The sequence below is a fragment of the Lepisma saccharinum genome, chromosome 18 (genome assembly GCF_977018435.1).
Source record: "Lepisma saccharinum chromosome 18, izLepSacc3.1, whole genome shotgun sequence".
Taxonomy (NCBI): Eukaryota; Metazoa; Arthropoda; class Insecta; order Zygentoma; family Lepismatidae; genus Lepisma; species Lepisma saccharinum.
Window position 1 is genome coordinate 7,846,710 of NC_139246.1, and position 18,795 is coordinate 7,865,504.

Consider the following 18,795-nt stretch of genomic DNA (forward strand, 5'->3'; position numbering starts at 1 on the left):
ACAATCAACAGATCAGTGTGTGATAGCTATCAAAAGTACACATTCTTAGTGATTTTCACAAACATGAGAGTACTGAATTTTGCACCGTCATTACAGTCTGTTTTGAAAGGCAGAATAGTTATTTACATCAAAGCAAAGTTGCATGAAATTCTTTTGGATTTTTCACCTTCTGTAAGGTACATGTGCACGAGTCCTGGTTTCAGATATGGTTAAAAGGACATGCACATCAGATTAGACATAACTTGATGGGGGCAAGGGAGAACACGAGTGTTGGGTGAGATATTGTCCAGACGATATATCTCGATTTTGAGAAAATATCATCCAATATGAACTAGACAATATATAGTCATGATATTTTGGCAATATATATATCATGTTGGTGATATATCGTCACGATATTTTGGTGATATATATCATGTCAGGGATATACAGGGTGTCCACAAATTATCTTTACAACTTCAAATCTAAATAACTAAATAATGGAATGAGGTATCTCAGTTCTGTTGCCTTCATGTAATAGAGAAACTCTCAAAGTTTTGTATATTGTTTTCTCAGGTACATTGAGTAAGTGTGGAAGATGTGAGGTCACATTTCCTCAAAATGACTACTCCACAGGAGAAGGCACAGTGTGTTTCCTTTTCTCATAAATGATGGAATAGGCATAACTGTCGACCGCCAAAGCCCAAAGATTCATGTCTAGTGTGGTCTTATGCACAATGAAATCAATGGCCCCTTTTTGATATCCTACGGGCAACAAAGTGGGGGCACACATAGAGATGCATTGAAGTGGTAAAAAAAAAACTTTGAGAGTTTCTCTTCTAAATGATAGAAACAGAACTGAGATACCTTGTTCCATTATTTAGTTATTTAGATTTGAAGTTTTAAAGATAACTTGTGGACACCCTATATATCATGTTGGCTATATATCATCACAATATTTTAGTGATATATATCATGTCAGCTATATATCGTCACTATATTTGGCAATATATATTGTGGAGACCATATATAAAAATCAAAACATTCCTTCATTTTGTAATGAGTTTATTTCAACCGCATTTCAAATAAGTGTCACCATTTTGAATGGAATACTGTTGCCATATTCAGAAACTGCAGAATTCAAGCTTGACAACGATATATAACATGATAGGGTTCCATAAACATTACGAAATTATTCCGTGCATAATATGCACCACATTTTTTTTGGGAGCAAACATTTTGAAAAAAAGTGTGCATTATACATGAGTAAATATGGTATATAGTTTCAATACAGACCTGCAACTAGAATTTAAATTTCTACATTGTGACACAAAACTCAAAAGACAAATCTCGCATTGTGTGTCAAATATGTGGGGAGTTTAATGAACAGTTGGTGAATAGTTTTCTAGAAGATTAATAAAGTGCTCCCCTGTGTTATACACCATGCCATGAAGGCATATAGGGGGTGTGGGGTTAGGGCCCCACACTTTCTTGATCACGGCCGAATATGTGGGTGATGTGATCAGCACCATGCCCCTGGCTGCCTTTACCCCCACAGTTTCCTCCAGGTACCCACTTTATACGATGCTGGGTGGGTGCCGGAGCCATTTGTACAGGTGGAAAAAAAATTCCAGTTCTCCCCCACCAAAGATCGAACCCGGGTCTCTCGCATGGTAGTCAGTATAGTACTTCCGATAAATACATACTTCTGGCACTCAACTGTAGAAACCTGTAGGAAAATTAGTGTTCATGGTTTGTGCTACCAAAAACCTTGCGTAAGGATGGATACAGAATTCTGTTATATTTGTGTTATCACCTACTAGTCACACTCAGCAATCACGATATCTGTTGAGTATCCCGTAACTTGCATCAGTGTGTGTTATGTGAGAATGACAATGACTTGATTCAACACACGTTATATAAGTCTGTGTGTACTCGATCCATATATGTAAAATAATTTATTGTGCATGATTTTGCATGTTTAGACTTATGTGTCTTATCTCTCCTGCTCCGTTTGAAACCTTCCTTTGACCTGCTTTACCCGCAACCATAATGAAGATAAAAGTTGGTGATGGTGTCTTATTTCAACCTAAAAACCTTTTTATATGGTAAGTGTTCCTTTTCCTGACCTTCTCTAAGCATTGTGTAGTACTTGAATAATTCAGTATTCAGATATAGAATATTATTAAGATGTTCATTTTTTAACTGTAATGTATAGTTGGCGATCTGTTTTAAAAGTTTAAACTGTTTTACATTTATTGTGCCATCTGCATCTTCCTTATCTTAGAAATTGGAGTAATGTAATGTCGTTTTTGGCTAGGTACTCTTGTTCTGCTTGCACTGTAATCAAGGGGTAGTACAAATCTCGGTGGAGGTATATTTCACAATGGTTCAGAAGGTTGCTTTAAAACTATAGGCCCTGTGATCTGCCTAGCAATTCGGCTTAAAAACGTTTAGTCGCACACAATCCACTTCTACATTCATCATTATACTCGCCGTTTCCTGCCTCTGGCTGGGTCTGCATAGAAGTCAAGCCTTTTTTCCTGGTCTTCCACCACTCCTCTCTTTCCACGGAGTTCTAATCTTGTCCTCTTCTCCTAACACTCTCCGCTATCTGCTCTTTCCACCAACATCTTGGTGTCCCCCTTGGCCTTATTCCCACTCCCATTGTCGCCTTGTAATCAAGTGGTCCCGGATTCGATACCCGGTAGAGGCACATAGTGGTTCGGATCCCACTTTAAGCTGTAGGTCCAGTCCTGATTAGCCTTACTGTGCATAAAGTGGACATAAAACAACAAATCAATCAATCAATTATTCCCACTCCTTGTTCATTGTAAGCTCTTACTGGCAGTTTTTGTGCATCCATCCTCTTAATGTGTCCAAACCATCTCACCTGTGCCTGATCTATCCTGTCCTGAAGCTTCACCACACCCACTGTTTGTTGGATCTCCTCATTCCTTATTCTATCCATTCTAGTCTTCCCCAATATACTCCTTAAACATTTCATCTCCACTGCCTGCATCTTTCTTTAGTCTCTCTCTGTCATTGTCCAAGTCTTTGCTCCGTACGGAATTACTAGCACATAGTATGTGTTGTATATTATCATCTTGCATTTCATAGGTACATCCCTGTTCCATATTAATCTTCGAACGCTTTGATATAGTCCACCACCCATTTGTCCTCTTCTCCTCATCTATTCTTTTACTTCTCTCAATTATGCTTCCTAGATATTTGAAGCTCTCCACTACCCACAACTCTTCTGTGTCCATCTCTTCCACCACACAATTTAGTTTTAGAAATAATAACAATTTATGCACCATTTGATGCATTTATACAGTGTTAGTAATGCTCACTCTTAATACTGTGGAAGCCCGCTTTTGTGTTCACGGATTCTACATTTTTTCTGCTCAAAAAGATGGAACATTTTGAAATTGAGTTATAGAGAAAGTTGTAAGAAATTTAATCATGGAAATGAATACAGTAGTGTCTCGCTTATCCGACGTAAACGGGCCGGCAGAACGTCGGATAAGCGAAAATGTCAGATAATAGGGAGGTGTTAAGAAAAAGCCTATTAAATGTCAAACTAATGTTATAATTTTACACATTACGAACCTAGTACAGTAATCATTTTTTACAACAATACAGAAAAAATTAACTGGAAAAATGAACTTGCAGTTACAGAATTTTCTGAAGTTAAACACAGTACGTACAGTACTTCAAAAGTTCAGTCCTGTGATGATTGAAAGCAAGTTTTGATCATAGTCTGTTTTCCTGGCGATTGCCGTTTCTACGCTGCCAAGTCTCACCATCTTTGCAGCATTATTATGTCGATTCCTGTAGCTTCTTGTTGCTGATTGACGATTTTTTTTTTTCTGGTGGTATGTATGATAAGCGAAGGTCGGATAAACGAGACTCTACTGTAGTTCAGAGGATACCATTGCATACATTTACAAACCACTAAAGTAATGGGCAGATTTGTGACTTGAACCATTTCTGTGCAACCATTCCTGCATTGCTCGACGTAACATGTCTACACAGGCCCGTTGCCAGAATTTTATTTCGGGGAGGGGCTCATCCCTTATCAGCATGGATGTCGCCAGAAATATTTGTAGAGTGGGTCAGGCCATAGATAAAATTTGGTTAGTACAAATGATAATGACAATAATATTTATTGTCATTTTACAGATAAAATTTGGTTAGTACAAATGATAATGACAATAATATTTATTGTCATTTTACAATAATAACTATTATGAGTTATTAAAAATATACCAATTTGAATCTAAATTTATTGTTATTACAAGGGTTGGATAAAAAGTATGGCAACACTGCTGTCCCGTGAAAGGGGTGAGTCACAGCGCCACAAGCGCTTCGTGGCTGATAAAGGAATGTCAGACGAGGAAGTATAGTGAGTGGGAGCGATTGTATGTTATTCAGTCAAAAACAGCAGTGCTCTGAAGCAGAGGACGAGAGTGGAAGTGTCCTAACAATATGTTTAGGCAAGAAGAACAACGTCTCTCAGGCAGACAGTCAACGCAGCCTACTTCTGCACCTTCTTGCAACACCACCTTCGTCTCGCATTAAGAAGGAAGCTACGGCACGGTGTCCCATCATCCTGCTTGACAATGCAAGGTGTCACACTGCGAACAATGTGACGGCGCTCCTGCATAACTGGTAGTGGGAGGTACTGGAACATCCACCGTATTCACCGGTATGAGACCGTGTGATTACGACCTTTTTGTCAAAATGAAGGAACCACTGGGCGGGAAGCACTACGACACGCGCGAAGCCATCATACGTGCTATAGGGCGGTCACTGCGGGACATCGACAGAGATGGACGCGCTGACGGTGTACGACGCCTTCCATACGTGTGACAGAAGGTCGTAGAGATGAGGGGCGATTACTTTGAAGGATTGTAACAAGTGCTCCTCTGCCATTACAGTCAAGTACCAATTATACCAGTGTTGCCATTACTTTTTATCCAACCCTTGTACATAAATGGAGACACTTAGCTACTCGATCTACCGTATCAGTGAATAACACAATTGTTGTTTATTATTTTTCTTATAGTATTTTGTACAGTTAGTGTACTGAAAATCATACTTATTGTATTTTGTTATTAATTTTTACACAATCGTTCAAAAAAAGCCTTCAACAGTTAGTGGTAAATTTTACTCATAATGTGACCTCTCACAAAGAAAACTATAAGGTTTGGAAGCTGTGGATCAGTTTATTCTTTGTGTTAATGGTAGAATATAAGAATATAACCTAGTTTCTCTATTATACAGTAAACTGTTTTCGATGTAATGCAGTTTTTACTGTGGTTATCTCTGTTATTAACAATTTTTAAACTAGATATTTGTAGGATTTCTGGTGGGGCTTCAGCCACCTTAGCCCTCCCCCTGGCTATGTGCCTATGTCTACAGGAATCTGGACAATTTCCTCACGGATCCTTTCAACTCAACCTGCTACAATGAAGAATTGCTCAGATTCCTGTGGACATGTTACAACGAGCTATGCAGAATGTTCCTCAATGACTGCATGAATATTTGCACAGAAATGGTTATCATCTCCTGGTTGTAATCCTCAAGACATAAAACTTACCCATCCCATCTCTTGCAACTATTTTTCTCTTCTCTATTCCTCAGATTCAAAACGTCTCTCCTTTTTGAGACACCCTTTACATTTGATTTTCAAGGTCCCCACACAGCAAAGAAATTTACAAAACTTTTTTTTTTCACCTTGTCCCCTGAAAAATATGTGTATTATATTATGGTGTGGTAAATACTTGTTGGATTGAAATTGGGAATGAAATTTAAAGCATATCTGTAAATATTTCGTTGAGCTAATATGTAAGTCATAGAATAGAAGTATGTTTTGCTTTTTTATTAAAAAAAAGTAAAAAATATTGTAAGTGCTAGTTTAACTTTTCATTATGTTTATTGTTTTTGCAGGCCAATCAGGATATTCAGCATACAAGTACATACCTTACGGCCCAGTGAACGAAGTTTTGCCGTACTTATCTCGAAGAGCTCACGAAAACAAAGGATTTCTGAAGAAACTGCAAAAAGAGAGAACTCTCCTTCTGAAAGAGATCTTGCGGAGGTTTGCGACAGGAAAGATATTCTACAGACCAAAGGGAGGGTACACACCTATCTGAAGCAAGAGGCAAATGTGTGGGCAGTTAGAACAGTATTGTGTTTCAGTGAGGAATGAGTGTGATAGTGGAATTACATTGACAGGTTTATAACACAAAATATGCAAAATAAAGTTATAAAACAGCATGCATTACGACAGACAACAAAAGAATTCTTTTCCTTTCCGACACTGATTTCATAAATGCTTGTGCAGATACGCTCCTATGTGAGAAACTGCCTTACATATACCACAGAGAAACATAACAGTAGTAGATGTATATACAGTTGTGATATTAGGTCAATCGCTGTGATAAGAATCTCGTAAAATCTACATATTTACTGCAGATCTGAAGTCCAATTAGTAATATTATCCTCATGCATAGCTGTTTGCATTCAGTACATTGAAGATATATATCAAAGTAGTTATTTTGAACAAATTTATAGAATTATTTCAAATCTTTGGTATTGCGTTCAGTATTTGAGGCCATTTTTAAGTTTTGTTTAAAAGTGATCTCTCATTCTTCAGTATTAATTTCATTCTCTGTACTTAGAGAAATATCTTAACTTATTGATTTCTGTATGAACAGGTCATGTCTGTTGGGTCTAGTTTCTTACATGTAAGATTTTAATGAAACGCGAAAAGGAAGTTTCGATTCTGTTGTAATTACTGAAGAACAACCATAGAAATATTTGAAAGAAATCTAATTTAATTTTGCAATTTGACGTCTCGTCATTATCGCAATATCTTATGTGAAGGATGCGGTCAAGTAAAGCAAAAATGTAACAAGAATTACATGCATCAACAATATGTAAATATTAATGTTAATTGGTTGCTGTACTTCAATGAATATTAAGACAATAATGAACAGACAATTGACCAAAGTTTTTATGAATCTTGGTCACTGTATGAATGTTAGTGATAAAATACATGGAAACAATTTTCATCTTGAGTTACCACTGAAGGTTTCACAATTAATGCTGTTGACGCCTGTTTTCTGTAGAAATTAGAATAGATTCATCATGTGAAATGTTCCTTTTTCCTCAGAGAGAGAATGTGGGAGATACTATATGTATGTGAAGTCATACGTTTGTGTACTTAAAAGGTTATATATACTTCTTCTGAACACATTCAGTCTCTGTCAGGATCGCTACATAATTATTGTAAATAATAATATTATTCTCGTATGTGCATACACCATATTTTAGTGATACAGCCAGTGAAGAATATTTGCATTAGCACATATAAACAGATTATTCATGTAGCAATGATACATGTGCCGTCACTATATAGTTGCGCTGTGAATATAGCTGTGGCTTATATATAAATAAATTTATGTACACAAATATAAATCATTATTAACTTGACAAACACATTATTATCCATAAAAGTAATCCACATAGAGTATGTCAGAGAAATATTGGCACATGAAATAGTGATTATAGTTTTACAGTTCAATTGTGGAATCAGGAAGTTGCAATTACTGAAGTAATACGCATCTTCCTGAATGGTTCATGTTCAGTGAAATCCACGTTTACAATTTTCATGTGAGGATGTGCACATATGAACTAAATACAAGTAAAGTGTCAAGTTAATATGTTTGGTTCAGTTATTCATGCACAGTAAATTTGCTGAATATGCGCCCTGTTAGGATGTCAGGGATAAAACTCTGGTTTGTTAAAATCCATGTAATTCTATCATTCCCATACAAATAAAAGAATATCTGGAAAACTGTTGTATTTTTTTAAATTCATTATTTTGATATGCTCTATGCTTGAATTGCACTAGACGTTTGTTAGGATGTATCGTCCCTCCGGATGGGACCTTTCAAACTTGTCGCAATGTACAAAAAAATCTTAGCTTGAGAAGGAATTGTCATAGTGAGATGGCATCGGGGTTTTCTTTTTTCTGTATTAAAGTGCTTTTACCAGAGGTGAAATTTATCAGCGTGTCTACCAGTCAAGAAAGTCACGAAAAAGTAAAGAAATTACGCTTGTGGTCAATAATTATTGCTATTTTTTACAGTATAGTGAGTTCACATTGTTATATTCATGTACTGGGATTTGATAAATTTGGAAATTTAAAATTGTATTGAGTTGTGGTTAAGATTTGTTTCTTAATAATTACATTCTTGTATGCGTGACTTTTGTAAAAATATTACATAACATAATGTGGCCTTTTCCCATCTATGGTGAAATAGGAAGCATTAATTTTTACATAATGAATGGAAGTCTTAAACTATTGTTAAAGTACAGCTTCAGTTTTCATCTCAACCAACCTTGTGGTAGGAGTTTTTCATTGAATAAAATATACAAGGTGTGTTCAAAGAAAGACTGGTTTGTTGGAATAGCAACTTTACCTGAACATGTACATCTTATTCATGTTTGTCCCCTTCGAAGTACTGTCCTTGGCTGCCCACACACCGCTTGCCAATCGAAAAAAAGGTTGATGTGAACATTGTCTGTTGACGTGGACGGTCGCCCACTTTGAGGATCTTCGTCCGTCGAAGTTCTCCCAGTTTTGAGCAGAGTGTACCAGTCACAACACTGTGATCGGCTCATTGCTACATCACCGAAGGCTTCCCGAAGCATCGTGAACGTCTCTGTGGCACTTTTACCGAGCTTGAAACAAAATTTAACGCACGCACGTTGCTCCTGCAAATCTTTCATTTTTCACACAGCCACAAAATGTCCCACTGACCGCTGCAGACTATGGTGTTGCTCGTGCGCGCGAGCGGCTTGCACTGAGCTCTGGGCCTTGTTGCAATGTACTTCATAAAGATGCTGCTAGATGGCGCAACTGTGTTGATTTCATTCCATCAAGTAGTTTGCGCGTAGTGCACTCAATCCGGTCTTTTTCTGAACACACCTTGTATATTTTCTTAATTTCCAGCTAAAACTAAGTAGGGGGGGATTAAATAAATGCTAAGAAAAAGGTAATGATAAAGTCAAGAATTTTGGATTTGTTATTTTGGTAGACACTGTTTATGCAGTGTCTGAAATGAACAGATTTCCTTTTGTTATTGACCAGGTGAGTTCTGGAAAAGTTTTAGGGGTTTTGAGAACTAAGGTCACTCATCTTCAGGGTAGAATTTCAGTACTGAGTGTCAAACCGGTTTGTATGTATTTGGAGTGGGATGTTCCCAGGTGGACCAATTGGGAGCCACGTCTTCTGCATCTATGCTGTTGGGTGACCTAGCTAGGCTAAGTCCAGTTCGAGCCACATTGCCGTGAATGGCTCTTGCTTCTTTGATAACACTGTCCCACGATTTGGCGATAATTTCTATGTTGCTGAAATTTGTTCTGTTGCCCTTGTTGATTGAGTGTTTCGTCAGTCCCAACAATTTTTTCATACGAATTTATAATAATAATGTGCATCTTGCAAAAAAAAAAATGACAATTTTTTCACCCATCAATTTTGTGACTTGCTGTTATCACTCTCGGAAGCATGTTGAGTGACTTTGTTCAATTCTGTAATACAGTCCTACAGGGTATTTATAAAAAAATGGCGAGATTTTGTAAGTAAATAAAACAACTGTTTACTACTGTACACTGCTGTAACCTGCTCCATTAGGGAAACTGCTGTTCGAGATATGTTAATCATAGTCCTTCAATGTGTGCACCCTTGGTTGCTAAATGCACATCCACATAATGAATTCCTGCCGTATCCAACAAAGCATTTCCAGAGATTTCAATACAAAAATTGCGTACATTTTGGGATCAAAGGCAATATATAAGATGGCATTTCGGTGTTAAAATGGTGAAGAAAACCCTAAATTTGAGTTAAAAACTACACTTGCATCTCAAACATTTCCCTTCTAATAGCACATTTATGTAGTTATAATTTTTTATCAGCTTATTCCTGTGTAAATGAGTCAATTTTTACTTTTGAAACATTTACTAGAGAATTAGTAAATTTCCTGTGAACTGCATAACTTGTAGGATAAATCAGACTTCAGAAAGTGTTGCATCGTTAAGTAAACTCTAAATTGTGTTTTTAATAGTTTATTTTGCAGTTCATTTCGTGACAAAACAGGTTAGGAAAATGCACCTTGCACCTTTCGAAAACAAAAAAATGAACATTACAGCTTGTTATTTCATGTTTCTGTCAATAACAAAATATGCATGCCTCTAGTGGTACGTATACTGTGTCTTTAGTGAATGCCCAAAGAAGTAGTTACATAGTGTCAGAAGGGGTCATAGGAGAAGGTGGTTTCCTGTGTAGGATGCCCATTCCAGTGTTGTCGAAGAATTATATTGAGGATCATTTGCAAATAGATGCCATCAGTGTGTTGAATCCAGCCGGTTTCCTCAGGGTGGGGGGGGGGGGGATATCAAACTTCACAGAGGGAATGTTGTAGGTATCAAATTATAATGCTAATATTTTTACATTGCCCCTTAACTATCTGTGTGTAATTAAATAAAGTGTAAATTTCGATAAGACTGCACATGCATGTCGCCACCATTCCACAACAAATTGTTGATTCACTAACTGTTAAAATAGCTGCAAGAAGTTGAAATTCGTTCCAATAATAGAAGCTCGCAATACACAAGCCCTGCTGCTCTAGACGTGTCCATTGTTGAGTTTCAGTGAAATGGAATTTTATTACACTGGACAATAAATTTTAACTTTAGTCTGTTAAAGGGAAAAGAAGTGGTGATTCTTGTAAGATTTTTTCCACAGAATTCAAATTTGTTTACTGCTTTTTCTCTATCTTGCTCAGATTTTTTGTAATACACATTTTTTTGTTGTGTAGAAATGACTTTGCTTTATTGAAACTAATGTGTGTTATGTATTCTGTATACTGACCTAAAATGAACTTCTAAAGGATTTTCGGCTTTATTAAGTAACGTCTCTCTTGAGAGTCCAGGAGTAGTCTGCTAACATTTGTGGGCTCCATTTACCTTGGTAACTGTTTTCCGTGGTGTATATTTCCTGATGGAAGCATTCTCCATGTTTGTCACTTACACTGCTATTGTCGTAGGTGGATATGTCCAAATAGACCAACAAGTGGATTTTTAGGAACATATTAATCTCAGTTTCTGCAGTTATCAAGGTGCTGCCTAACAAGTTCTTTGTAGTTGTCTGCCTTGTGATTTCCCCGAAGAAATTCTTTACAACTTCTTGGAGTGATCCCCTTGCTGCAAACTCAGCTTCGTTCAAAAATGTAAAGGCTGGGCTGTGAAGCACAGGCCTTCTAGCTGAAGTAATATCATAGTATTTCACAATATGCTTAGTCTTCCCAGTTATTCAAGATTTTTGAAATCCAAAAATAACAATTTGTTGAGTTGTTCAACGGTTTTCTCCAAACGATGGGCACTTGAAATGGCATGTGACAAACTCTTTCAGCTACACGCAATATACATGAAAAAGAGCAGGTATGAGGGGCCCAAGATTTACACTGGTCAACTATTTTGCAGCCAAAATATAGTTCATATGATTTCCTAATCACTGGAGTTATGTTTATTTTTTTAGATTTCAGAGTTCACTCGCAGCAAGTACGAATCCACGAGGAGGGCTATAGGGATTACCCCCTCCCAACTGGCAGGTTTTTCGATATATTATTAAACCTAATGTTTTTGAAGGCCCAAATGTTCTTTTATCACCATGTTTGATTTAGAGAATATTTTACAAAGTTTGATTTTAATCAATCAATCGCAACAGGAATTACAGTTTAAATTTGGATCCTAACAATGGTGTAATGTGCTTCAAAATGGGATCGAACCAAAGACCCCTTGAGAATATAGCTCCATCCCCCCGAATTGTCCATCCAAACAAGTTCAAGAAACAAATATTTACGCTCCAGAAAAATATGCATGTTCAATAAATAAGTATAGACCTAATGTAGTTTTTACTTGCACTTGTTTTTTCACAAAATAACTATCTGTTCCAGCCCTGGACACCTATTCTCTAATCTCTAGAATATGGAAGTCAGCTTGTTTCCTTTTTACAGTACGATAAATTGTGTATGTAAAACAGTGCAAGTGTAGGTTAGACAAGCTTCTCGGTGAGGTGATACCCGACTGAAATTCACCCCTCCCAACTGTTACTTCTGGACCCTCCACTGACTCTCCGCAAATACAAGGTGCAGCAGAATTCATTGAAATTCCAAAACTATGTATTGTAATATAAACTGATGATCAGACACTTATGCTGCAAGGTACATACAAAAGCATTGCATTTGGTGTTTACGATTTGAAAATCATGTCAAGGAGATGAGCCCCATTGCTCTACAAGCTGCATAACAGATTCCATCGCCTTGCGCAGCATCTCCAGTGGAATGTTCTGAATTTCAGCTCTTTGGTAGTGTGGGTTCTGAAGGTCTTCACCCAAGTTAAAATTGTCTGGCATGTTGGAACCTTCCCATTTCTTCCGATATTAAACTTACGTCTGAAGTCACGTTGCGTTGCAATAGCTGAGTCATTGTTCTTGAAAAACCACTCCACAGCATGCGTGCGGTGCTCACTTGACCAGACTTCCATGTCTACTGAAGGCTTTGAGCTGCTTCACTGAATAACGAGTGAAACAGCATGCTATCTACCGGCAGACGTGAATGGCGCTAATTTCAAACTGTTGAATGAATTCTGTCACACCTTGTATAGCAAAAATTGTTTTGGTGGTTAACATACCTATCAGGCATTTTTTAAATACATACACACTGTATTTAACACAAAATATGCATAAATTAGAGCCAACAAACTCATTTATGTCACAAACGTAAGAGAACTGGATTTCAACTGAAATGATACCATTGCTGTTTATCCTGATGGTAATAAACCACTATTTTGTCAATGTTGTTAACAATGCCATTGTTGTCATCAGTGATTGGCTTGCGGAGAAATGTTTTAAGCAAAGCAAGTCACTTTTATTCATGTTTTGGTACTCATAATCCTTGTACTTTTGCTACTATATAATAGAGCTTAATGGGCTACAAGGAGGGGAAAATGTAAACGCGTTACAAAAAAATGAAGCCCGATACAGAAATTCTGACTTCATATTCAGAATCAGCACACTAAAAACCATAAGAATCAGTGAAAATTATTCATTTAACAAAATCATTGTTGACCAGTGGCGAAGCTCCTATGAGGCTTTTGAGGCTTAGCCTACCCAAAAAATGTTGAAATTAAAATGTTCTTGTACCCTGTAACAATCAAAGTTCGTTAAAACGAATTAAACTATGTAATCCGAACGTTTGGTTCCGCAGATCCTTCCAGATATCTCGTCAGTCAGGCCAGAATAGGAGAACGTGTTTGGTCCGAACTGGAGGCTTTTGACGAAAAGCCTCGCGTTTAAAAGGCAGCTACAGCTTGAGCTCTGTGTAGGTGGGAGGGGAGGGGACTTCCGATTCACTGGGTGAAAGCGGCTAGCTTCAGAACCAACCTGTTGTGCTTCTAGTCTTCTTGTGCAAAGTGCGTCGTTCACGTGCTGCATTGTTGAATGTTTATTTACTTGAAGTGCATGTGCATGTCACATAGTGTATTTATGTTATAAAAATATAATACTGTGAAATTATGTGTTGAAAACTCTAAGAGGATTTGCAGTGAAATAAATGTAAGTGAACAAGACTTCGTGGCTCTCAGATGCTTAACCTACGAAATCTTGGACACACTGACTGTACAAATGGAAATACGTTTTGGAGATCTTGAAAAGATAAAATTTGTTGAATTGCTAGACCAAAATAGCTTTGGGCGATATAAACTACATTTTCCAGTGATGAAATTAAATAACCTTCTGTCCACATATCCATTTTTCAACAAAGAACGATTAGAAAATGATTTAAAAAATATCTATGCTGATGAAGAAAAACATTTACTTCCTGCAGACCATCTAAAATTCATAGTTAGCAATGATCTTCAAACAATCTACAAAGAAGTAACACAACTTATCAAGTTCGTCTTGATGTTCCCTGTTACAACAGTTTCCTCCGAAAGAAGTATGAGCACCCTCAAGAGAGTAAAAAATTATCTCCGTAATTCAATGAAAAATGAAAGATTAAGGTCTCTCAGTACAATACCCTTTGAAAAAAAACTGGTTAAAGAACTTTCTATTGATAAAGGCTTCAAGGAAAGAGTAATTGATACTTTTGCGACCAACAAGAATCGACTCGTGGACCTGCTGTATAAAAAAATATAAGCAGATTTTTCAGCCTCCCAGTATTTACGCCTTAGCTTCGCCACTGTTGTTGACTAGTGTTATATATTACTAGTTATCAGTTTATCAAAATGGACGATATTTAAATTTGTTCATTAATTTTAGTTATATAGAGGACTGAATCAGTGCTGATGATTACCAAAAAAAGGGCAATCTCTTCCTAATTTGAACATACCTATCCATTTTATACCTTTTAACCATAAAATTAGCTCATAATTTTTAATCTTGTTCAATCCTCCTGAAGAGACCACATGATGCGGTGAAAAGCTTTAGGTTCATATGTACATCAGTATGTGTCAAAGTGAGAGATATTAATACTTTCAAAATAACAATTTTTTACTTCTAAAAATAATCAAACTTCATTTAATTTCATTGCAGCAAATCATACCTTGATGCCTGACGAAGGGAGGGGATATTCCCAGCAAAGTTCTGCTTTCTCTGAAGATCAAGGTATGGTTTGCTGTTATAATCTTCATTTATTAAACACATCAAGTGAAAATAGGCATCCAACATTATTTATATATATACAGTATCGGTCAAATTATTGGACTCATTGCAAAAACGAAGCAGATTTCCTTGTTTTGAAAGTGTTCTAATTAAATAAATTTGACAATTGTTATAACTTTTTATGGGATTAAATTGTTTGTTTGCTTCGATAAAAATCTTGTTTCCCACAATCCTTTCTGTTACTGTGTCCCAAGAATGGGTGGCAACATGATTCTTTGCACATTTGCAAAAATGCCTGGAACAATACGTACATTGTTTACCATGTTATATATGCTGCTTGTTTAGCTATAACAAAGGAAATAATATTAATTCTGATTGTTGTAATGGTGTTCTTTATTTGTATCTCCGGAGAAACATGTAATTTCATAAACCATGTGGTTTGAAGTTTAGAAATGAGTGATAAAAGAATTGTACACAAGCAGTGATTAAAATGGGCTCAAAAAGAGCTAAAGGTGTTCATACGAAGTATTGACAGTATTTGCAGTGTGTATAACAATGCAATGTGTATCACAAAACATTAAATCTGTCAAATTTCTCGGCATAAAGTGACTTTATCTGTGTTTCATTTTTTCAACAAATGAGTCCAGTAATTTGGCCAGTTCTGCGTATGTAAACATAATGAGTACAAATAGGATTAGAAAAACATTTTATCATTTACAACATAGTTTTCACCATGTTCAATGACATGAACTAAAAATTTCAGAAACGCCTGGATTTGGGATGGGAAAATTAATCAGTCTGAGTGCATAGTTACCAATGCACCTTCAATTTTGTCTCGTCATCTGTACTAAATTTCTTGCCATTGAGTGCATCCTTGAGGGATCTCATTTTGTGTCACATGAACCATGAGTGGCTGGCATTACCATGCTGTAACCGCGCACAAGAATGTAAAGTTTTGACTTGATTGCAGTTTTGAAGTTTGTCAGTGGTCGTAACTGTACTTGTGTGGTATCTATTCCCGGTGGAGGCATATAGTGGTTCGGATCCCACTTTAAACTGTAGGTCCAGTCCCGGTTAGCCTTACTGTGCACAAAGTGGACTTAAAACACCAACTCAATCAATCAATCGTGTGGCATCATTGTAAACGGAAGGATGTCCACTGTTAATATAATAAAGTGTTGTTTTTTTTTGTTTTTTTATGAAGCCATTATATTAGGCCAATGGTTTTGTGTTCCCACACTGTTTTTCCCCCCCAAAAATTTTTACATCATCTTGGCAGGCATGTAAGCAGGGTAGGGGGGCTGAAGCCCACCAAGATCCTGCAAATATCTAATATAAATAGTGTAGAATGATAATTAATTTTACTTCCTTAGCTGGATTTAACATCTTGTATAATAAGTTGCAGTATTCTGAGAAATTCATCTTCGTGCCTTCTACCCCCCCCCCCCCCTTTTCGCCTTTAGATGGCGGCTGCTGATAAGGGATGAATCCCCCATCCTCCCAAAATGAAATTCTGACTACAGGCCTGCATCTTGGACATATATGTACCCATGGAATATCATTTGAGGCACAAGAGCTCTACCTTTTACATTAGATTGTAATTCACTTAATATAACATGTAAAATTGTCACTAGCCATTCAAAAATGGCTCAAGTACAATTTTAATGCAATTTTTGCATTTTTAGTAGGGATGGGCTGATATGAAATTTTGACTGATACCGATAAAGTACCGATATAAAATTTACCGATACCGATAACCGATATTCTACCGATCCAATATAAAATTAGATATGGTACTTGAAGAATATGAAATGTTCCTTGATCTCCTTAACAAATGTGTGTTTCGAGGTGACTGCAGTGCAAAAGAAGTTGAATATTTAGACAAATACTCGGTAATTTTACCGATAAACCGATGCACCGATATGCCTATATCGACCGATACCGATAGAGTACCGATTAATCGGTCCCATCCCTAATTTTTAGTGAGTCCAAATACTACTTTGCATGTATCATACATTGGTGAAATTAGTGCATTAGGATTAAAGTAGATGTATTTTCTGCCAACATTTTTTCATTCATCTTATTTATTATTTTTCTTCCTATAGTTTCTATATCGTAAATGTGTTGATGTCATATTAGGCATAATAATTAAATATTGACTTTATTATGTACATTTAGGTGCAGCAGGCTATGAAGTTTTTAAGTATGTACCATACGGTCCAGTACTTGATGTGCTTCCCTACATTGGACGTCGAGCTACTGAGAATCAAGGATTTGTAAAAACTACAAAGGAAAGAAGACTGTTAAGAAAGGAACTTTTTAGAAGAATTTTGAAGGGTCAGATTTTCTATGTACCAAAAGGCTCATTGAATGTTAAATGACATTACTGAATAATTTAAAGAGGAAATGGAAAACTACTTTGTGTATGAGGAGGTACAACTGAAATATTTTGTGCGTGTTCTGAGAGGCTAACATATCAAATTTTTAGTAATGGCTGTTAATTAAGAGGATTGCTTTTTACAAATTGTACTTTAAAAAATAAAGGAACAATTATTCATTTATTTTTAAGTTTTTTGAGCTGCAGCATGTAGCTAAGGTGCTTTCTTATGCTGTCATGATATTGGTATTTAAAATAGTTCAAATCCCATTGAAAACTGAGAAATTTACTTTTTTTCCAATGTGATGCACGTCTGTGGAGTGGAATCCTTTGCAAGAAAAATTGTAAAAGTAGGGTGAAAGGAAGCAGCATTGTACAGTGTATAAAAAGCCATGTGTAGGCCCTCTAAATACTTACAATTAGTCAGTAAAAGTAATTTTATGGGGACAAAGCCTTCTAAGTTATTTACCTTTCGGTGACGTGTGGTCATCACATCGAGTCCCATCTAGTTTTGAGAGCGGAATTCGCTTCTATATTGATTTCAAGTAGCTCCCCAATTGTCTTCACGATGTTGGGCCAGCACAGAAATTTTGGAGTTCCTACCAGGGATCGCACCTTGAACTTGTCGTACCAAAGCCGAGAACGCGATCATTTGAGCACGTGGGAATTTTGTTATTTCCATCGCCATCATATATTCAGTTTTGTACACACAAATACGATTAATTTTCAGAAATTAGATGTGTGTATAAAAATTCTTATATATCATCATTTTCCAATGAGTACAATCCGATCCCACAAAAGACTCTGATCTTGCCCCATAGAATAGTGTTTAACGTGGTCACCTTGCACTAAAGGGTGCCGGATTTGTTTGTAGGGTTCCTACATAGCCAAGTGGTTAGCGCTGTCACCTTTGGTCTTGGGTGCGATTCTGGATGGGAACCTCCGAGCGTTGTGAGGACAATTGGGGAAGTTACTTGAAAAGAAGATGTAGCGGGGCCCAATGTGCTGAGCATGCATCACCCAATGGAAAAGCTGCCCTGGTAGGTACTGGCCCTTCAAGTGTGCCACAGAGTTTACATACATATTAAGCACACATACATATGTAGGCCTACATGGTGTATTAATAGTTTGTTAATGGTTTGATAGAAAAAATCTTACGTTTCCCTTCCCCCCCCCCCCCCAACTGATCAACCTAGCTACGTCCCTGTTCTAGAGACTGAAGTGAAGAATATGGGAGAATGTAAATTCCAGGCAAATTTTATAAGATCTTCCTTTAATGGGATCATGAAGATTGAATTTCTAATGTGGGAAGAAGTTGGAGTAGGGGACTTAAAATTTGTGTTTTATCCTGGGTACATTAGGAAGAACTGGAAAGTATGCTGTGTCCCAGGGATCTCTGGAGCGAGTGAAGGAAAACAGGTCTTGTCGCAAGTAATGATTCGAGAGGACTCGACCAATGAACTCGTGAGAGAGGAAGTGTGTGCGGTTATCACTAATCTACAGCAGTGCACACTGCTTTGCTCGGCCAACTCACTTATTCCAAATATCTTCCATTATGCACGGCCATGCTCCACAGATTCCAGGGATGGAGTATACATAAGTTTGAGTTTTTGTTGCAAGTCCACTATGCCTCCACTGACTACAGAACTCCTCGATTGCAAGGTGATGACGTTACCACTCCATCATCATGGAGACCCCAGAAAGT

General features: G+C 37.0%; 1 protein-coding gene across 3 annotated transcripts in view; it reads left to right on the forward strand.

Moving 5' to 3' along the window:
- The window catches only part of slgA (proline dehydrogenase slgA), a 181,687-nt gene extending 164,455 nt beyond the window's left edge, over positions 1-17,232 (forward strand). Inside the window, exons 12-13 of one of the 3 annotated variants that reach the window (XM_083140096.1) lie at positions 14,645-14,716; positions 16,892-17,232. In XM_083140096.1, the coding sequence (XP_082996222.1) occupies positions 14,645-14,716; positions 16,892-17,094 (275 nt within the window). In that variant the 3' untranslated portion in view covers positions 17,095-17,232. Of the gene's footprint in view, positions 1-5,934; positions 7,840-14,644; positions 14,717-16,891 lie in introns of those variants that run through there. The other 2 variants (XM_083140098.1, XM_083140097.1) reach the window with 2 other exon arrangements.
- Positions 17,233-18,795: the final 1,563 nt, after the last annotated feature.